The sequence below is a fragment of the Pelmatolapia mariae genome, linkage group LG20 (genome assembly GCF_036321145.2).
Source record: "Pelmatolapia mariae isolate MD_Pm_ZW linkage group LG20, Pm_UMD_F_2, whole genome shotgun sequence".
NCBI lineage: Eukaryota > Metazoa > Chordata > Actinopteri > Cichliformes > Cichlidae > Pelmatolapia > Pelmatolapia mariae.
Genome location: NC_086244.1, coordinates 30,066,368 through 30,089,146, shown reverse-complemented (window position 1 = coordinate 30,089,146; position 22,779 = coordinate 30,066,368). Strand labels below are relative to the sequence as shown.

Genomic DNA, 22,779 nt, shown 5'->3' with positions numbered 1-22,779 from the left:
CTGGACTGGAAATGAGTGAAAAAGCAGCCAATGTCCAAAAACAACTCTGAAAGCCTAGAGAACTGTTGCTCAAGAGCACTTCAAAAAATTACAACAAAGACTGGCTTTTTAAAATCAAAACATAAAGAAATGAGGGGTGGCTCAAGACTCTTTGCTCAGTACTGCAGTTACATAACCACCAGGGGAAAAAAGAGCTAGAGTATAGTCCTTCGCTCCTTTCTCACCTCCACACAGCTGGCCAATCACAGCGTTAAGTGGGTGTGAATGTAGGATTGTCGTGTTGGCGCTTTACAAAACATGTCTGAAGTCGAAAGAGGTTTGACGTGAAGAGCTTTCAGCAGTATTAAATAATCTTCAAAACACACACACACACACACACACACACACACACACACACACACACACACACACAGCATCTGGCTCACACGAATGGTCACTCATCTAAAAACAGCAAAACCAACAAAGATAAACTTGCTTCTTGTTTTATTTTTGCATGGCAGAAGCAAGCCTCTATCAAAGCATTTCCCACAGGTTTGAAATTTATTTTGTGGTGTTCGGCCCTGAGGGGCGCGAGCGGCTGCAAAGAGTATTGATAGTCTGCGGCAAAACAAAATTCAATTCACGAGCTAAATAATCAGTGCATATGAATGCAATGTTCAACAACAAGCAACTGAGTTTTCAATCAATCTGCACTCTGAATTGCATTTCCATACCTCTGGAAGGAAGGAATGATAAAAGTCTCTTTGGATTGGGTCAGCTTCACTTGTCTGAGCACAAATAAATTCTGCACATAAGAAGCAATGACTGAAGTTGCCCATTTGATTCTTTCTATGCATGTTAAAGTAGCACTACAATAGAGAGATAATCCATTTCCCCTTGATCTTTTTAATAGGTGACCACAATTAGGCCTAATTAAAAACCAAAAAAAAGTGTCATTACTTTGCTTCTACGCACAGTGAATGTGCTCTGCTAAAGATGAGCGAAAATATATTTGGCTGCAAAATCTGAGCATCAAACACAAAATGAGAGTGAGCAGCGTTCTGTAGATCCAGCGTACATGTTGTTAGCTGGTTACCACCTCCTCAGTCTGCTAAGGGTGCAGCAGACACCTTCTGTACTGATCTGGTGTCTCGACCGGTGTCTGAATCATCCAGATTATTTCGAGTGAATCCAGGGGAAAAAAACAAAAAAAAAAACAGAGAACACGTAAAAATAGTTTTAATGCTGCTTGTTTAAAATTTGTCAGCTGTGAATGAAAAACCAGACACTGTGGCAGTGTCCTTGAATTCTGAGTGGAAAATTGTCACGAGAAACATAAAACCTAGAAGCGATCACCCTAAACAACAACAACAACCAAAAGCAAAGGTCTTACTGGTGTGTATCCGTGCACGCTGCTGCCACTGCTGACCGCGGTGCTCCGGTTGTTGAGGTTGACGGACGCCAAACTTTGCTCTGAAAGGCTGTTGCTAAGGCTGCCGCCCAGACTCCCAGGACTCTCGCTGCCTTCTGCCTCATGGTTGTACAGCGCTACCTACACACACACACAGTGTTGATGTTAATATGACAATAAAGGCTATTATACGGGGCCAACAATTTGAGCCAACGCACCACATAAACTCCTTCAAAGGCAGTGATTCATGACTTTATTGTTCCTTGTAGCCTATTTTGTTACACTGCCTCATTTTTGTTCACGCGCCAATTCATATCCAGACTGACGTGAGTGCCGCGCCACTCAAGGAGTTACCCATGCACCATTAACTGATGGAACAAGTTATGAGGAAAATGTGGAAATATTAGTTCTGGTCTATGTAAATTTGTCCTTTTGCTGTGCTAAACAAAAGAAAAAAAAAATAGACTCAAAGACCCTAAGCTTGTGATTTTGCTTTTTTTTTTGCCCCCTTGAACTTGTTGATTCTGATTAGATAAAGACACCAAGTTGCGCTTCGAAGTAACTGCGCTGTATATCTTATTGTAGCAGATCACAAAGCTTTCAAGAGCAATGCCTCAGGATTACGTTGAATCATGTTTCTCTTGTTTTATTTGACTGTCAGGACTTGTGAAGCGCAGCGCCAACATTACCTCCAGGCAACATTTAATTGTATAGACAAATGCGAAAATACAGCCTTCGGGTGAGACAACATTAAAGGCTCTCTGGGGCAGTGCTCTACACTGCAGAACATCTTGTAGTGGCAAAAAAGAAAGGATAGAGAAGTGTTATTGAGTCGTGGATTTAAGTGTTAATCCTGAACCGTTTCTGTTTGAATAGTTTTGGTAATATCGGCACTGGGTGAAAGTTTAATTCTCCTGACTGTGGAAGTAAAGGAACAGGGATTTCTTTTTAGGTTTAATGAGGTGCTTTAGGTTGAAATCTACACAGAAGAAAAGAACCGAAACACTAATCACGACAGATCATAAAAGATTTGTTTTTTCATTATGCAAACATTACAGTAACTCAGTGCAATGATCTGATCCTGATCCTCCCCCACCCCCTCGACCCCCGCTATCCTAAATTCCCAGTATCAAATTATAGGAACGCCTTCCTTCAGTAGTGCAGACTTTGCCCAATGCAAACAGAACATCGGCGAGAGCAAACGTGTTATAGAAGAAGCTCTGACGCACTGCTGTGCCTGCAGGACGCCACCTGTGCGGATGTGGGCGGATGTCACTGACGCCGGCATCGGCATCATTATCATCAAGGTCTCCGTGCTCTGAATCATTGTTTCAAAATGTATACTGATGTCTGAGACGAGTCAAGTTTTAGTCTTTCCTGGCGTAACGCGGATTGAGTGCAACCTGACACGTTTAAAGAAATCAAATGAAAATCCTTTTGTTTCTCCACCTGCTGCACGAGTGGCACGCCAAACAATAATCGCTTGATGATCTGCACCAAGTTGGCTGCTTGTGAAGCTCTGTCCTTGTTTTGTCTTAGCCATTATTTAATAAAACTGCAATACCTTTTGCGGCGTTGATTAATAACGTTATTAACGGCTTTGTTATAAGAATGATGGTGGAAAATGTGAAGGATCTGCGGTATCTACTTTTTCAGGTAGGCAAGTTAACCTACTGCACTCTGCTGTTTGCCGTGTCTCACAGCAAAAAAGGACTGAATTCCAGACAATAATAATAATAATAATTAAAATTGCATGAGTACTTGGCTACAACGCTGATAAGAAAAAAAAGTGCAGAAATTCTCATCCTCGTGTCTCATATTGACAAATTCTGGGAAGTATGAGTCAGGGTCTGTTAAAAGTCCAGAATGGAAAACTGTAACGTGCTGCAAAGTCCAGACCTTCGCATCCCATCCAGAACAAACAGAGTAATGCGAGCTGCTGCGGGACAAATTTTCTCTTTGGTTGGGGACAGGATGAAAAGGATCACCCACTGCGCCTAATTACCGTGTTTGTGTGGGTGTGTGCGTCAGATCAGATAGGTGTCAGAGGTCCCTGTCTCTGCTTGATCTCTGACCCTCACATAGACGATCACACGCAGTTTAGTGTTTAAATGCTTGTGTGTGTTTGTGTGGCATAAGGCTTTCTGCTAGAAGTGAAGACTTGTTCCGAAGGCGTCCCAGCCTCTAAAGAAGAGGCGAAAAAGAAAAACAGACACTTCTTCTGCTGCTTCTGCTGCAGTTATGTCTTACTATAAATATGTTGTGACAAAGTTTGACACATTTTCCTCACCAGCAAGTACAAATGACTAATCATTGCACAGAACTAAGAAATCAATATTCATTCATATAAATGCCAACTAAGTATGATCATTCTGAAGATTTTTACTACAGTGTTTAAAAGCTCTGAATGGAACATCTGTCGCTTCTGAAGCATACAAGGTCATCGTCAATGAAGCTAACAGCATTTAAATGAATCCCAATCCAGAAATTCCAACCTACTACTAATGAATCTCCTCTGACCCACGCCCCCTCCACCACCACGGCATGAATTCCAACCTCACAGTTATCCAGTAACCTTGTACAACAATTCTGATATGTTTGATAATAGGTCGTAGATGATATTGCTATAACAAAAGCCTCATGAACTCATGTCAAAATGAACAGTGACACGCTGATTTTTCTTCTCTTTTTGACTGTTTGCTGTTTCTTTGTTATGATGTTGGCTCTGCTGGCTCTGGATCCCTATTAGAATTTGTTGAATTTGCCAAAATGGAAGAAAAGCTCTTTCTAAAAGGAGAGTCACCAAATGCCGAACCAACCTCTGTCTGTATCTAACTGAGAATGGAAGCCACGTGCCCGGTCATATAAACTTTGTATGCCTGCGCTGTTGCGCTGTTTTGTATTGAAACAGCTGATGAACAGCTGGTGCCCTACCTTGTTGGTCACAGCATTGATGGCCAGAGTGGGAGACGCCCCTCCTGACATGATGCAGTCCATCCTCAGAGACTCGGACTCCAGGCTGTAAGGGGTCGATGCCTGCAGGAACAGGAGACTGTGTGAGAAAAATCTGCGCATAGAAAATGTTTGTAACTGCTGATTTGGGTTCAGTATCCTGGTAACCCAACCCACGTGAAGGCAACTAAACATTATTACTTTATTAATAATGTTTTGGGGTTTTTCTTACAATGACAAGCCAAAAAGTCTGTTGTGAAATTGCCTAGAATACTCGTTTCTGACTGAACTAATAATGCTTCCTAATGAAGGAAAAAAGGCAGGATAAACAGTGAAAGAGCAGAAACTGACCTGCGTAAACTTGCACAAACTTCACAAGGTCTTTTTATAAAATATGTAATGCGTATGATGTCTTTTCTGAAGTGTCCGCATTTATTCTACAGTGATTCCCTCTCATCTGTGGCCAGATTCCAGCTGTTTTTATTGATTTGGCTATAACTTTCACAATAAGCCCAGTAAACTGATTCAAATCAGTGATTTAGTACACTCTGGGGAGATTGATCACATTTACAGGAAACAGGCTAAAAACAGTCACGTAGCAAACCCTGCTTTTCCTGTTTCCTTAAGACTTTAATGTGGTGACTATTACAAGACAAATAAAAACCACTGTGCAGCAAATACATCACTGATTGCCTGATATCCCCCTGCATAAAGTTTGAATACACCTAATTCATCGTATTCTATTATATTATAATTGTGCTATAGAATAAAAGACTAGGAATATAAAATAAAAGCAGCAATGTCAGTGAACCTTGTTGGTTGGCTGGGGAATTTTAAGGTGTGGTGGGCAACATGTTTTTGGTGTCACCGGGCAAAAAAGAAAGCTACATCAACCTTGCAGCATTGTAAGTGAAGGAAATTTCAGCAAATACTCTTTATTAAGCTTTAGAAAATCTTGCACCCACAAGAGACTTTGGCTAATCGTGCATTTTCTGACCAGGAAAGGTAAGTAGTCTTAAGAGCAAAAAAACAAAACAAAACAGAAAAACGTCCAGCGTTGGTGCAATGGGTTTGAATTCCCTATGAAGCCAAAAGTCAGCCCTGGCTTATCTCTAGCCTATGCTCATCTTTTGGAAGGGGGTTATAACAGAGAATGGAAAACTGCAGGAGGAAAGCAACTTTTTAAGGTGGAGATATGTGAAGAATTCTTTAACACTTAAGATGCCGGTTGTACCCCTTTCAGATTCACCACACGTTACACTGTGTTGTGGCAGGTACAGTACTGAGCAAAGGCTTTGAGCTTTTTATCATTTTTTTTTTAAGTGGTCTTAAACAAAAGGTCTCTATGCTTTCTGAAGGTATTTCAAAGTTTCTTTCTTTGGCCACTGGCTGCTTTTTCACTCACTGACCAATGAATCACTTAAACACAAAAAAGGTGTCTAACTCAAGGAACAAAACATGTGTGTATACATATAAAGCGCATCCTTTGTTTCCAGTTGTCTAGCTGGATCTATGAAAATTGCCAAAACTGCCGTTAACAGAGGTCGACAGGCATAAAATAATATTTTTTTCACCAACAAGGTGATTCCCAAAGAGCTATTAGCTGACATCTTGGCATGGTATGTGGTGCTATTACAAAACTGAGGAAACTGGATATAAAGCTGATGAAAAGTATCTGAAAACCATGTGCATAAGAAACGGGAATAAAGTGGGGTAAAGACCTGGCAAAGAGCCTGAGGGATGCATCCTTCCCTTCAGGCGATCAATCTTCTGTTCACTAAAGCCTCATCAGAAATGGTCTCAGTGGAAGGGTGGCTGTCAACAAGCCATCTTCACCCATTAAAACCGATGGGAGCTCGGGCGAGTTCATCTGAAAGCAGCAACTCTATGCTTTTTCAGTGATATTAGCGTCTCTCTCCTTTCTCAACCAATCTTCGTCTTCGCTGGGCTGCTGCGACATCGTGCCTGTGATTACCGTAATGACTCTAATATCACTGAAAAATGCTGCTTTTAGGAAATGCTGGAATTCTTTCAATTGAGCAAATGGTTCAGGAGTTACGGGAGATACAGATGTTGAAAAAACGTTGCAGAACACCAGTCTGATCCCAGCAACAGGTTAGGGTTAAAGAAGGGAAACTGATGACAACAGGTGATGGATCCAAATAGAAGGAGGTCAGCAGACAGGTACAACAGGTAAAAGAGTCACCTGTAAAGCACTCTGGAGGCTCTGTCAAGGTTCAGGTTTGCGTTTCAGCCACTGGTGTTGGGGATCTTGTCTAGTCTTCAATTATTCCTGAAGACTACTTAAAGAAACTATAAGAAAGCTTGTCTAAGAGACTTTAGACTGTGTTGAAGAATAAAGGTGGTCATACCAAATACTGAATTTCAAGATTGTTAGAACTGTACAATTGTACAAACTCTGTTTTTGCCTTATTAAAGATTACTCTTACTTACATCTTGATTAAACATGTAAGTAAGGCTACGTCCACACTAGCCCGGATAGATTTGAAAACGGCGTTTTCGTTGGGGAAACGGCCGAAAACGCTTACGTTCCAGTGCTGCACATGAGTGAAACGCAAGAAGATTCGACCTGCCTCATTTCTGTCTGCTGTTTATTTACTTTCCGGCTCTTTGAAACGTCGTGGCAAAAGGTCGAGGAAAAGCACCGAGTTTTTTTAAATGGACTAACAATGAGGTGGAGTTGTTGCTGCGAGTAACACAAAAGTACAAAGTTGCAAAAGCGAGTGACAGTTAAAGAATTTGAAGAAAAGCTATCTGGAGCATGTACAAACTGATATTAATCTTTAATAGGGCTGTCAAAACTGAGAGCAAACAAAACAACTGCTGTATAATGCCCTCCGCTATCTTACAGGGTGGGCCATTTATATGGATACATTGTAATAACATGGGAATGGTTGGTGATATTAAAGTCCTGTTTGTGGCACATTAGTATATGTGAGGGGGCAAACTCCTCAAGATGGGTGGTGACCATGGTGGCCATTTAGAAGTCAGCCATCTTGGATACAACTTTTGTTTTTTCAATAGGAAGAGGGCCATGTGACACATCAAACTTATTGGTAATGTCACAAGAAAAACAATGATGTACTTGGTTTCAATGTAACTTTATTCTTTCATGAGTTATTTACAAGTTTCTCTTTGTTCACAGCCATTGACATGTCGATGAGGTTAACACGTGAGGAGCGGATCGAAATTGTGTTGATATCTGGTGAACGCAGTAACCGGGTCATTACAGCAGGGTTCAATGCAAGACACCCTACGAGACCACCTATCTCCCATGCTACAGTTAGCAAACTGCTTGGTAAGTTTCGTGAAACTGGTTCAGTGTTGGATTTGCCAAAATGTGGATGCAAGAAAACTGTCACTAATGAAGAAACAGGACTTTAATATCACCAACCATTCCCATGTTATTACAGTGTATCCATATAAATGGCCCACCCTGTAGTTTAATTGGTCACATGACTGCATCATATGACTAACATGTGTCATCGTTTTAGAAAGTCACCGTTTTTGCTGTCCACACTGAGACGCGAAAGCACCGTCTCCAAATGTACGCATTTTCGAGAGCGTTTTCAAAACGCTGCGTTTTCCATCAGCGAAAACGCCGTCTCAGTGTGGACGGGAGGCCAAAACGGAGAGAAAACGATGCATTTTCAAACAAAAATGCATTAGTGTGGACGTAGCCCTAAGAGTACTTTCTTCAATCATAATGTGAACACAGTAACTGTTCTGGCTGGATGAGACACTAATGTGGTGAATCCTTATCTTACTTTACTCACCTGTGATAGCATGATGGGACTTCTGATTGGCTAACTTCAATTCAGACCACTTAAATTACAACATGCTAAAAGGTTATAGTGTTTTTTCCTGTTGCCGTCACTAGATTTAAGCAGTAAATAGCATTTTTTTATTTTCATATAGAGTTTAGTGTGGTTAAATATTAGTATAAAGGGGTGCACTAATATTTTTTTAAACAGTAGAGTCTCGCCTTCTAGTTATTATGCAGAAATCATTCGTGGATGCTCTCCGCTGATTGAAAATGTCCAGAGGAGTTTGAAAACGAGGACGGAAATGAAATGTGACAAAGGTTATGAGAAATCTGAGTGTGCTGCAAGTTCATGATTCTTCACTGAGCCTCCTGAATCACCATCACGCCCCAGGCTCACACTGTGTGAACTAGTCGAGGCGCGCTTCATTTAAATTGCTGGACACTTAAACAGCCTGGAAAGTGGACACATCACTTGCACTTGATAAGATGAATCAAGCCATCCTCATGCATTATTCACGTACCTATAATGCATTCAGCAGCAGTTCATTTTCCGCTGCTGTCCTCACAAAGCGCTAAAGTAGGGTTAACTGAGTGTGAGGACGTGAGGAACTATTCAAAGATCGATGAGGGGCTAAATTGATGCCTGCCAAATGAAGAAGAAAAAAAAAAGAAGAGAGAGAGAGAGAGAGAAAAAAACAAAACAACAACAACAAAAAAAGAAACCCGGGGAAGATGGTTTTTTTCTCCTTGTCTGACTCCTTTCAGGGTTCAAGACAGCTTGCCTGCCTTCCCAAACTGCTTACAGTAAGAGGATTGGTTGGTAACAATGCAATCTTTAATTTATGATAAACTCCCAGCGAAACGGGTTGTCGGTTCCCTGGTGGAGGCACTTAAAAAGAAGACAAGAGAGAGGTGAAGAGAGGCAGGAGGAAGGCTTGTGGAGGAAGAGCAGAATAGAAGAATAGGCAGGGAGATAATTGAGTGGTGACAGACGGGCAGACAGACAGACAGGCAAACAGAGAAGCATCTACCAGAAATGAAAGAGAGTGATTATGCTTAAGGGCAATGGAGACACAGGTACTAAACTACGTGTACACTTGCCTGTCTACACATTTATACAATGCATTTATGCGGTTGACGTTTAGCCCTTCCTGCCAACTTAAAATATTTGACTGTGTAACCGAGGTGCAACAAAATCCCAGTTAACACACAAGATGTATTTAGCCCACCTTTCTTTCTTTTTTTTTTTCAGATGGTAATGCCGCCATAAATCTTAGCACTTAAAACCTCCCTGTTTCTCCTTAGCCCATGTGACAGCCCACAGTGTGTCTGCCAGCAGTGCAAGTGAGGCGTAAGAAAAGGGGTCGAAGGGCCCATCCATGTAAGACGAGATGACAAGGCTCTGAATTAATTAATGTTTGTAATAAAAAAAAAAATCGTTGGTGAAGAAAATATGTCTAACGGCAGCCCCGGGGCCTTCTGTGGTAATTAACTGGAACACAAGCCTAGAACACTTTCCCTCCTCCCTCCTCTCCCACTTACTCCTCTTACCTCTTTTTCCCTTCCCTTAAACTTGACTGTTTCTTCTCGCTACCTTGATGTCTTTTTCCTGCCTTCCGCAACCTTCCTTTCACGCTTCCTTTCTGCCCTTCCCCTCTCTTGTACCTCCCCAACCCTTTCCGTCTCTTTTGCCTCGATTCTTTCTCCAATGAGCGACACCTTACAGTGATTGTGCACTTTGTCGCGCTGCGCCTGCCAGAGTTCCCCAGAGAGGAAGATGGCTAAAGCAGAAATGCAGATGGACGAAGCGAAAGATAATGATCAAGATGCGCCAACAGTCAGAGATTGGCTGGATGATCGTGATAAAAAACGCCGTGTTTTCTTTAATGCAACATTCAGACGGTCATCTGCTTAATACAATATGTACCTGCACACTGGAGGTACACCTCCCCCCTGTGAAATAGACTTTGGGAGATCTTCTGCTTGGTCCACTACACCAGCTGATTACACTAATTGGTGGCCCCATTCTGGCTTCGGGGAGAAGTAATGCCATGTTATCCAGAGCCTAGCAATGATATTGCATGTCACCAGATCTCATATCACTGAACTGAAGCCATTTAAATGTTTTATTTTGTATTCGTTTGTGACTGACTACAAGTCTTTGTGTCATACGGCAGCCGTTTTAGTACGCATCCCTTTGCCAGGGGAGCACAGTTCATTTAAGCCGCTGAGGTAATAATCAGAGAGGAATTCAATCTGTTTAATGTGCTGAATACTGAATCTGAACCGTATTAAAATTTTGGCCATTAACCGCCGACACTAGTTTATGAGCGTGCTAATCAGCCGCTAAGAAAACAGACATCGAAATGCACGCCATACTGTAGTCAGAGTCAGGAAAAAAACAAAAAACAGAGAGATGATGGCAGACAGTGGTGAAAGCAGACTTGAAATACACGATGGAGCTCACTCTGCACTGCTTTTGTATTCACATCCCCAGGTTAATGACTGCACACCAGCCACATTCTGCCGAGTTGATGCAGGGTTACATATATTTATAGCCTCAGCTGCTGTCAATCAATTTCCCAAAACCAATTTTCATTCCTGCTTCTGTATTCTCACATCTATCCGGTAGCTTGTTCCTGCTGCTTTTATGGCATCTTGAAAATTGCTAACCCCAAAGCCTGTGGGATTAACCTGGATGAATATCAAAAAGTTGTTTAATTGCAACCATAGGCTCTGGTTCTGTTACAAAGAAGGCACGCGCACCCGTGATCGGGCATTCTCCTGCGCTAGAGCCCAGTAATAAGTTCGTCAATAACAATCGAGCAGTGCACAGCAAGAATAACCCACCCAGGAAAAAAACAAAACAAAAAGCGGATAAAGTTTGGTACTTTTGTGGCTTTAAAATGTAATAATTACACAAAAAAAATGTGTGTTTTTTTTCTACATTGCTGCAGCATCGAATATGCTGCTCATGCTGTGCCTCTTGTGTAGACAAGGTGTTACACCGTGTCCACTCAGCAGCTTCAGCCCTCCATCTGTGAGTAGACACGAGGCGTTCGAGCACAGCGCACAATCACTGTAGTTATGAGCAGCAGAAAGAAGAAAATTGACTTGAAGGGTAAAAAGATACTTTGGGCTGCATTTAGGAGGAGGTAAAGCAAGCGATGACAAGATAATCCACATTTTTTGGTCTCTGAGGTACTGTGCAGTGATTTATGGTCACCAGATGTTGAAGCCTGCTGCCTGCGATGATCCCCTGGCCTTTGAGTGAGATGTGGTTTTGAGAGAAATGTCTGAAGTACAACCTGATGGTCTGGCACAATATGGCTGTATTTGACATTTGGTAATCTCCTATCACATGGTCCACACGATACCTGACAGCCAACACACCAGTTTTACCCATGCTTTTTTGTGCAAATAAGCTAATGTTAGCTTCCTAACAAGCTAAAGAGATGTCAATTCTCACAGAGCTTCAAGTACTGCTGAGGGCTCTTACACTCATCTTTCAGAGGAGGTTTAAAGGTACATTATTGGACTGCTAGTCTTTCCATGCATCATTATAGCATGGGAACAGGAGAAAGACTGCAAATCTGTTCACACATTTCTGTAGCACCTCATTTGTATTGGGAAGCCTCTTCAAATGCCTTGTTTTTCCTGTTCATATAATTCTCTTTTCAGACATTTTACAACAATGCTCGAATTATCAGCAAAATCCAATTTTTCTTCTCCTCTGATGATGTCTAACTTTGATATTAGCACCTTAAAGGGGTCACAGGTTTGAGAATATGGAATGAAATAAATCCTTAGAGAAGTCATTTGGTACGACTTTTAAAACAACAAGCGAAACAACAACAACAGAAATACTGGCTGTTCCCTCAGCCTCCTAGTAGATGCACCTATGGTATGATTTGAAAAATCTTTAGCGATTTATTGTCTTCACAAGATTTTCAGAAAACTTTATTTCTGATCTTGATCTAGATGTCACTGAGACTTTTAGCAGATGCACCTAAAGCATCAATTTCCAAATTCTGTCACCTCATTCTCAAAGTATTACATTTACAAACATGCACGCCGACCGCCCACCCATCTGTCCGGCGGAGTGACAACAATACCCCATCAGCCTTTTGTGGGTAAAACAGGATTATACAAAAATACTAGTGTACTTACTCGTTCTCCAGAGCGTGGTCTCTTCTTTGGCCTGCTGGGTACCGTGTCTTCTTTAGGATTGGTGTCTATGGCCCAGTAGGAACCCTGAATGTTAACATCAGTAAAACAAACATTAGAAACATATTTGATGGAAGTTTTTTTTTTAGTTGTGTTGTTCTCCAGTGGTTTGGTTGCTTTGTAGGTTTGTCCAAAGCTTCAAACTTTGTCTTGAATGCCCCTCCCTGAGTTTGGGTTCGGTGAGTTTTCCCTTCCCACTGTTGCCAAAGTGCTTGCTCATAAGGGGGTCATCTGATTATTGGGGTTTTCTCTGGATTAGTAAAGAGTCTTTACCTTATACAATATAAAGCACCTTCAGGCTGCTGTTGTTATGATTTTGTGCTATATAAATAGAATGGATTGAACTGAATTGACATGAAAAAAGGAAGTATTCATTTAATGATCAATAAATGAGTTGGAAATACAAATTTTTAGTATTGATGTTGATGTTAGGTCTTTTTGTCTGGGCAGAAAAAGGAAAGGAAAGTTGATAAATTTGATTTGAATCTAAGATTTAAACTCAAAATTGTCCTTTAGTATCATGTTTGGGTAAATGTAATTATTTACTCTATGTCTCCTGAGATAATTTTATTTAATGAAATGAGGAAAAATCTACATTACTCACCCAGGCACAGTGACAAAAACACCAGGTTACAGCAGACAACTTATGAAAGATAAAGTATAACAACAGCAGTAACACTAACACACAGACTATATAAAAAAATGTATTGGGCCACCTTTTCATTTCACCTACAGAAGCTGCTCGTCTATGGAAATGCATGCCACGAAGCTCCCAGTGCACAGTTTTTGTGCTGATGTTAATGCCAGAGGAAGTCTGGAGTTCTGTAACTAGTGAATCAGCAAAGCGTTAGACTTTTACACACTGTGCAACTCAGCAGTCAGCCCTCTGTAACCTTACAGGGTCTGCCACTTCCTGTAGTTCCTAAATTCTTCAACAGCAGTTACAGTTAGTGGTGGAATATCTAGGAGGCAGTCAATTAAATGAACTGACTTCTTGCAATGGTGGTAGCTATCACAGTACCACACTTGAATTCTGTGAGCTCTTTAGAACAGCCTTCTTCATTCACAAAGGCTTTTAAATGCAGACTACATGGCTAGGTGCTTGATTTTATACACCAGTGGCAAAGAAAGTGAAACCTCTTCAACTGAAGGATTAAGAGATGCGGACCAATGCTTTTGATCATATACTAGTGGCCAAAAGTATTATATTAATGCTATATTCTACAAGTTTATAAAACAGAATGGGATAGCTGAGAATCCGGCTTACAGAGTAAATAACATTAGTGATTAATTTATACATAAACATCCCATCATAAGTTATGTAGTCAGTACAAGTAGCAACAAATATAGCCCTAATTATGCTGAATTACTGATCAAAGAGCAAATCCCTCCATCTATAAGCCACATATATAAAAATACCTACAATTTCAGATGTGGCTACAAAATCAGTTTTAAATCTTGGTAAATATGACTGGTTAATACACTTTTTATTGTTTAAGCAAGTTTTTAGAACCCCAGGCCTCGAGGGCCAGTGTCCTGCAGGCTTTAGATATCACCTTGGGTCAACACACCTGAATCAAATGACTAGTTCATTACCAGGGCTCTGGAGAACTTCAAGACATGTTGAGCAGGTAATTTAGCCATTTAAATCAGCTGTGTTGGATCAAGGACACATTTAAATCCTGCAGGACACCGGCTCTTGAGCCCTGGAGTTCCCCTGCTTTAGACTAACAACCTAGCCAACAAGTGTTTGATGTTCAAACCAAAGTGAACTCTAGTTTGAATTTTCTCAAAAAATTTGGCTCAAAAACATTTGAACTGCTGCTGCAGGCCAAGATATTTTATTATGAATTTTAAATCTTTATATTGTTCTGATAATTAACTCTGTAAAGTCTAAACCATGAAATATTTTCAAGAAAATTATAATTTTTTTAAACTGAAATTTACTGCTCACAGTTAATCTTACAAACAAAACATTTAAGGGGGTTAGTCTTAATAAAACATCACACTGATGATAGAGAAGTCTCAAAAACTCATGGATTAAATATGACCCACTCGCCACTATTTACACCTATTTTTTCCCCAAACTGTTTTAGATTATGTTAGATTTCAAAAACACAATGTCTTACAAGATAAATCAGGATTTATTTCTCTGAATCTACTAGTTGCTTCTTCTTTATTACTTCTACAAAATAATGCTGGCAGTAAGTGTCACTAAATAGAAAGTAAGTGCTGTGAGATGGACGCATCCACAGTATCCAAAAGCATCAACTTATCTGTTATTCTTCCAGTATCAAATTAGTTTTCTCTAGGTTTAGTTCTCCAGTGGTGCACGTTTCTGCATCCTTTCCCCAGAAAATCCACCGAAATCCTTTTGATACAAAATGTTAAAACACAGCAGTCTCCAAAATAAACAGATACAATAAGAGAGGAGGAAATCAATTGCTTTTAGCTCCTAGATTTCCTTCCGGTATAAATTTTTTTTCAGCCTTTCATTTTGCCTCTTCCCTCCCAAGGAGGTCCAAAGCTGCAGACTGAATTCAGGAGGTTCATCTAGGCCACACATGCACACAGCTCAACTCTCAACATCTATCTCCCCCCCACCTCTCATATTCTTTCCTCTTCTCCTCCCCCTGTCTCTCAGTCCCACATCACTGAACAGTACACAGCCAATTAACGTTAGCACATGCATGATTTAGCTTCTCCTCTCTCTCTGTGGCTTCAAACAGAGCATGTACATTCAGCTTCTCCACACACCCACCCACACACACACGCGCGCACACAGTTGACCCCCACCCCACCACCACTACGCCGAGGTATCGACCACTTCGATCCACGGTGTGAATTAAGGTGCTGGTCAGGTCCAAGTCAGGCTAATCAGGGGGGAGCCGCTCTCTTTGTGTCTTTGCAGACTATAGGCCTCCACTCAAGCCCAAGGATTTTGTTTGAATTATTTAAACCTTCTTCCCCCTAATTCATTTTTCAATGGCTCCAAAATCCCCGCAGCCGGGAGAAACTCTCCGCTCCCCCAACCCCACCTCAACCGTACCCCCCTAAACAAAATGAGCAGAGTTTTTAAGAGCTCATTGAAAAGTTTGGCTCCTCAGTTTTGTGTAAAAGTGGCGGATCGCCTCCAACATTAACCTTGTGACGAGTTTGAGCTTGTATTAAAAATATGGCATAAGGACAGGGTTCAGTGATCAGCTGCAATTATACACTTTCCCCATCTGAGCATGTCCTTCGATCTCAGCACAACCAAGCACTTGACAAATTGTTGTTATCAAACTGGAGTTGCTGAAGTGGCCGTGGCAACGCTGCTTCCTAACCACAGCAGCAGCAGCAGGAGTGAAACATATCTAAAGCTTCCTCTGATTGTGTCTGCGAGATACAGAGAGAAGCAGTTCTAATAAAGCATAACAGATGCATGGAAGGCCTTGCATCTGAGGGAGAGTACCTACATATACTTATTATTCATTACTCCCTGTACCACATTATTACTTGGCAGAATCAATATTGTAGGAGCCACAGAAAACAGAGAAAGCAGCATTAGGCATTCAGCACAGCCGGTTATGGAGTTACAAATTGCTTTTAACCGCAGACACTGTGTGTGTGTGACAAAGAAGCAGAGCAAGTGAGCACTTAAGCACAAGTGTGTTCACACATGTGGCACAAGTGCTACTAAACACGTCAAAAGTCGCCACTTACTGGTAAAGCCTGCTAAAACTGACTCGACATTTGCGCCGTGCGCCGCCCAGCTTTTTTTTATTTTTAAGTCGCACAATAAGGTTGAGAAAATACTTACTTTTCCAGGGTCGTCTTTGGAGCGAGGCACTTTGAGAAAACACTTGTTCAAGGACAAGTTGTGTCGTATAGAATTCTGCAGAGGGAGAGAAAAAAAGGAAGAAAAGAAGAGAAAAAGAAGAGAATATTATGAAGTAGTAACAAAGTGGCATCACTTTTGCACGTTTTCTTTAAATAAGCAAACTGTAATATGCTGACTATATTACAGTTACTTTCTGAATCTGCTTTCATTCTACAGTAAGGACTGGAGAATATGAGAAAAGTCTGAATTGTGTGATAACATTAATAGTAATGACGGTTACATATTTGCTCCACAGTTCCTATTATTTTTCTTTCTTTTTCTTTTACATATACCCACACAAAGACGCACCAATATGCACAGATAGATAAACAGAGAAATAAAACGTATGCTTTTTAAACATGCTCTTATTGAACAAGGATAAATGTCTGCTGCGTTATGCAGCATCTTTAGTGAAATATCTGCTGTATGTTGGCTTTGCATTAAGGATGAAACACCATTTATCAGCCAGCCTTATTCATTAGTGTCCACTGCAACAGAAGCTTTTATCTTTTTCCAGCCTTTGTCAAGACTGTTGGGAACCAATGCAAAACCATTATGGGACCTTGCCATGTCCTTCATCTCCTCCCAAAGTACAAGTTTTTCTTCACTCAGATTAGAATCTGGTCTTACTATCTTTAGCTTGGGTTTCACTCGGGTTTGGCTCCAGAACCTCGGTCTCGACATTAGCGAAGGCCTTCAAAAGGAGTCCTCTGCTTTCTACTCCGTACCGTGTCGAATAAAAACAGACACTACGGGTCACGGTTAGACAAGAGTGAAATGCGGGCTGCTACGGTGCAGATGCAGACAACTCCATTGATTAAAGCCGAAGCGTACCAGACGCTCCTGAAACTGATGATTGAAAACAGGAGGCTGGAGCGCATTTCAGTGAAGATAGGGAGCGAGACAGAGGGATGCTAGGGCAATGATTCGCCATGACCGTGAGGTGGGTGATAATGTCAGTGGTTGTGCGTTTGATGTGCTACAGGGTTGGATTTGTTTTTTTTGAATATGTCAAGAGGTTGTGTTCAGAGTAAAACTGGAGGGAGGAGGAGGAGTTTAAGCTGGGCTTAATGAAAACTCACATTTTTGTACACGTTCGGTTTTAGCCATAAAGACGAGAAGATCATATTTCTTAAATTTATAACAATCCCTATTGTTTATGTGTGTATTTGTGTGTGTGTGTGTGTTGTGAGGGTAGGAAAAGGAAAAGAAAGAGAGAGAGTGAGAGAAACGGGGGGGGCACAACAGCTTATGCTAACCTGACATGAACCTGTTCTCCCTGCAGGCTCCCGTTCTCCACTCATCTGCTGCTGCTAATTAATACCACTGGGGAGGAGGAGGAGAGAAGACAGAGGGATGGGAGGAATTTCTCGTCTCCTTCTCTCGGGTTCGTACTGCTCAGCAGCAGCTTTGTTTCTCTTACAGAAAAAGAAAAACACCTTCTCTCTCTCTCTCTCGCTTTCTGTCTCCAGTATACCATTACAGCCTAGTCCACCTCTGCCTCCCCTCGATCTCAGCTGAAGAAGAAATGCTCGAGCAGGTTTTGGCTTCTCTGCTTAGCGGGTCACTGGCTGCTTGTGGCCGTCCATCAAGGAAATATGTGGCAGTCGGGAAATGAAAAAAGGCAAGGAGGACTGCCACCAGCTACCACACTACGGTAACCATCTGTTCCAAAAACTTTCCTGCGGTTGGTGGCGGTAGATCATTAACACAGAGTCCCGTCACTTCAGGAGCCAGCCCATCTAACTTTGCTAACCTCTACCTGTTATTTGTTTATTCACACACTATATTTTATGACTCAAGCAATTTTTGAACATCTGCGCGCTACTTGCTATGTCTGCACAACCCCATCTATTTCAGACTTTGTACACTCTGGCAAATTTCACTTTTGGGGCATGTGTGTCTGTTGCTGGGCCCGCATGGTTGCACTGTGGCTTTTAAAACCTTTGTACAGCCGTGAATTTGTTCCTGTCATTTAGCTAACTAAAAAAATCTTCCAGTGTGGAATAATGATAAGTCGTCCCCTTTCAGTAAATGGAGAATTTACTGTAATATTTTTCAGATGGTTTGGAGCACGGGAGTTTTCTTCCATGTGCGCGTGTCCCTTATGATCCACATATCAACAAAAACAGCCCGTAGCCCAAACCAATCAGCATGTGAGGATACAGTTGGATTAGGATAGAATAGATAGAATAAAATGAGCCAAATGCTGAATTTAAAGACTGACATGTACAGTGCTGTTTGAAGCTTGCAAACTTGCACTACACTGTATTGCTTAATTAATTTCATGCCCTTCTTTCTTTTGTGTCTGTGCTGATTGTATGTGAGAGAAGGGTGAAAGGAAAGGAGCGAGAGTGGTGATCCTCTAAGCTTTGCTTATTTTCCAGAGTGCCCAGTAATTACAGATGAGCAAAATATATTTTTTAACTGAATTAAAAATTTAGTGTATAAAACTAGACTACGTGACCTTCTGATACAAAACCAATGTGGTGCTTATGGCGTAATCTTAACTTCTGTATGCTGTCAGCACTCACAGTGATGAGACATTTGCTTAGCAGCATTAAACAAAATATATTTGAGGTTAAATGGTAAAGGTGACAACCAGCAGGTCAGTATTTAATCTTTATATGATTCAAACTATAATATAATGTCCATATCCAAATGAAAGTTATATTACATTATATAATAGTTCATATTCAGTGTTAGGTAATGTTGGTGGCTATGGCTCAGGTGGTAGAGTGAGCAGATTGAGCTCCAGCCTTAGCTGAACTTTGCTGAGCTAACTAGCCTTTGGTGCAGCACTGGCATCGTTCTCCTCCTCAGTGGGCTCCCCCACCAGTCTTGTTGAGCTGTGCTTGACTTGCAGGTGTGCTTCTACATATCTGATGTAAAGCTGCAGCTGATAAACATTCATTATCGGCCAGGGATACATCTTCATTTCTCTTACACTTCTGTCTCAGTGGAACAATGTCACAAGTTAAGACTGAATACTAGTACAAATGCACCTGTGCATGCTGTTGGGAGGTAGAAACAAAAGAAACATAGGAAGTATGGTGCAACAGTTACAAATAGCTAATATGAAAAAGTAACAGTTTTTGAGGCTGATTGGACAACAAAGTAACCAGAGTTCTCTAATGAGCTAAATTGTAATGCATTTCCCTCCGCATTGCTCATATACAGTGTACATGTATATATTGGTTATTTTCAGCATATAACACAAATATGGTCTATGACAGAGCTACTGGAAGAACAATGGTATGCTTCACAAAGCAAAAAGCAATGCATTATATAGGAGGTTAAACACACAAGTACAACAATGCCAGCACTGTAACAAAGTAACAATGTCTGAGAGGTGATATGAGCATAATAGGAAAGGTCTGTGCAGCAGTATAGTGATAAAAAAATGCTGTATGAATTTACATATGCACTTTCCTCGCTGTGGTCACAAAGACGGGAAAAGCGCTATATTAATAAAGCCTATTTACAAATATTTAAATATCTTTACAGACACCCTCTTTAGTTTTAAGATTATGCTTAAAATGTTGTTTTTTATAGTTCGAGCCAGATCAGGTGACCCTGAACCCTCCCTTAGTTACGCTGGAGTAAGCCTAGGCTGCTGGGGTCTTCCCATGTTGCTCTGAGCAAAGTTTCTTCTTCACTCACCTTTTTTCACACTCTATGCATTCATACACCACTCTGCATTTAACCATGAGTTATTATTAATCTCTGTTTCCCTTCCACAGCGTCTCTTTTGTCCTGTCTCCCTCCTCTCACCCCTAACCTGTCACGGCAGATGGCTGAGCTCGTTAGGGAGAAAACTTTGGTGCGTCGACGTCCGCGAGCTCTTCCAGGAATGGTGATGATGCTTTCCAGGAAAAGTCGAGAGGCACTGAGTTAGTATGTGCTGATCGCAAACTTAATCACCTCCAGAGCAGGTAAGGTATTCAGCAGAAGTTACCATGGCGATGCAACAAGGTAAATGAACCACCTTTCCAACATCGAAAACCCAAGGTTAAACCCAAACTTACCTCATCAAAACCCCTAGTGAGGTTCGTCCTGGTTCGTCTAACTTCAAGTGAATGAATTCCCCTAACTTATATTTACCTCTCAATATGCTTTACTCTATACTTTCTTCATTTTATCAGCCTTTTCATCACTGTGTGGTAATTTTTCTTTATCGAATAGTATGAAGATTTCATTTCAAACATTTAATAGGCTGTTATGAACTCCATGCACACACACACACACACACACACACACACACACACACACACACACACACACACTCTCTCTCTTAGCCACCCACACGTATGCAAAAGGGCGAATGATACATAAAACAAATTCTGTTTCTTTTCCCTGACGGGATCCTGGATAAAAGAAAGAATAACAAAAAAAACCTAAATATGATTTCTCCACATAGCTCGCTACAAGGACATAAAGATGCTGTGTGTCTTTGTGCGTCTCTTCCTCGGTGTAACCACACACAGAGGAAGACCGTCCTTCATTCTGTGCCTGCTTGTCTGTGTGTCATTTGTGAATACATAGTACGTGTGAAAGCCTGCTTTCATAAATGCTAAAGAAATAAAAAGTAATCTTTCACTGAATAATCATTAGCAATAGATGAACTGATTAGCAGCGCTGTGAAGTAAGATAATGAGAGTCACTGCTGTATCTTCCTCCCACACATTCCTTGCCCTGCCTGATTAATGAGCTTTTTTTGACCAGGCTGAGGCCATGCCATTCCCGCCCAGTAGCTGAAGGATCACAGAGCGTGCGAGTGTGTGCCTGCGTGTTTGTGTGAAATGCAGGCGCTGAATAAGACTACTGGTTGAGTCCCATACCTTTGGCATGAACAAAATTATATACACAACATCGACAACCTCCATTTCCACTGAAGAAAAAAAAATGTCTGTAAACACAGTAAATCAGTGTTTGCTCTCTCCATAAGCAGCAGTCCAGACCAACTAAAGGCATAATAAGTATGTCTGTGGATGCATGTTTTCCATACCTTACTAGTTACTGTGAGTATATTATAATGCACAATTCTGTCATCCAAACTACACGAGAGTTACTTAATAATTATCTAATTACTACGGAGCCCTGAAGTCGCTTAGAGAGTACAGGCTACAGTTTTGATTAAGTTGAATGCACAAGATGCAATATGGCTCCATGATTTAGTTACTTGTCCACAAAATATCTGCATATAGAGCGAGACTAGCCTTTCTCCCTGAATTATGAAGAAGTCAGCAGGCGCCCGGGCTTTATAACTCATAACTTAAAAGTTAAAAATCCTCTTTCCATCCATAGTAATCTGCTCCAGCCTAATTTTAATCAATGCAAGCAGATCACAGTGCAAGACAAACAATACTGATCTCTATTGGTTTTGGTTAAACCTTCCAAACAAGCCAGACTGGCACTGTGTCTACACCTGAATGCATGCAAAGCATCTGCCTTCACACAGGTGCTCACAATCAGCATTAGTATTTCATGTAATGTGTTTCATGTTGTGATGGAGAAAGCTTTGTGAGGTATTTCTAAAGCTGTGAGGAGAGCACGGAAAGTTTGTCAGCTGGCCGACATTATTGTCCAATATTAGCCATTTAAGGATCGATCTATTGATCTACTGGTATCTGTGCAATAAATGAAAATTCAAAGAGCAAAGAAGGGACTGGAGAAACACCCTCCACTCCAATTATGTGAGTGTTGCATAGTCCACCAGAGGGCAATTTCCTTTCTGGTAACAAAAAAGTCAAGCAGAATGTATAAGAGAAGATAAATAAAAAACACATAACATGTTAGGGAAATCCATATATGCTTCAATTGTCTGTTTAGAAAACAAAATGATTGGCTGATATATCGGACAATATATCTTTAAATTAGCAAATGTCATTATCAGTATTAAAAATCATATATCGATTGATCTCTGGAACTAGATAATTAGAATAAGATGATAGAAAATTTTGAAAGAAATGTTAAAATGAAATGTACACACACATTATTGAAGAAGTTGTGTTTTGTTTTTCTCGCCTTCTGGAAATAACTAATTAAAAATATCAGTAATTTGCTACACAAACCAATTACAGACTTTTCTTAACAACGCTTACTGCCTCCACATAAAAAAATGCCTCTAAAAAGATTTTTACTAGCAGGTTTTTGTTGCTGCTTCCAGGATCACCTGTCATCACTGGAAGAGTCAGTCCAAACCAGCGTTTGGGGAGTGTTTAAAAATGATGACAGAAATTCCTTCTTTTGATTCCTTTACTGCAAAGACTAACAATTCCCATGGAAAAATTTATGAGGTTGCGCTTCTTAAAGTACAGAGGTGATGGAACTTGACTGGAATATTTTTTTTTGTCTACAGTAAATATGCTAACCCAAAAGTGTGCCTCACTGTCTTTATTTTATTGTTCTTCTTTTTCATATAGTGCTTCCTGGCAATTCTGCCTGTCCAGATTTATAGGCGCCGTACTGTGAAAAGCCACATCTTGAGCCACCCCTCATTTCTTTATATTTTACTAGGAAAATGGGAAACTAATGTAGCAAAACATGTGCAAGCATACA

General features: G+C 40.9%; 1 protein-coding gene across 7 annotated transcripts in view; it reads right to left on the bottom strand.

Moving 5' to 3' along the window:
* The window catches only part of LOC134619166 (forkhead box protein J3-like), a 67,282-nt gene that overhangs the window by 18,571 nt on the left and 25,932 nt on the right, over positions 1-22,779 (bottom strand). For 6 of the 7 annotated variants that reach the window (XM_063464933.1, XM_063464932.1, XM_063464934.1 and 3 more), the window contains 4 exons: positions 16,159-16,233; positions 12,300-12,383; positions 4,325-4,426; positions 1,373-1,531 (listed from right to left, as the gene is read on the bottom strand). In XM_063464933.1, coding sequence (XP_063321003.1) covers positions 1,373-1,531; positions 4,325-4,426; positions 12,300-12,383; positions 16,159-16,233 — 420 coding nt within the window. The remainder of the gene's footprint in view (positions 1-1,372; positions 1,532-4,324; positions 4,427-12,299; positions 12,384-16,158; positions 16,234-22,779) is intronic. The other variant, XM_063464938.1, reaches the window with a different exon arrangement.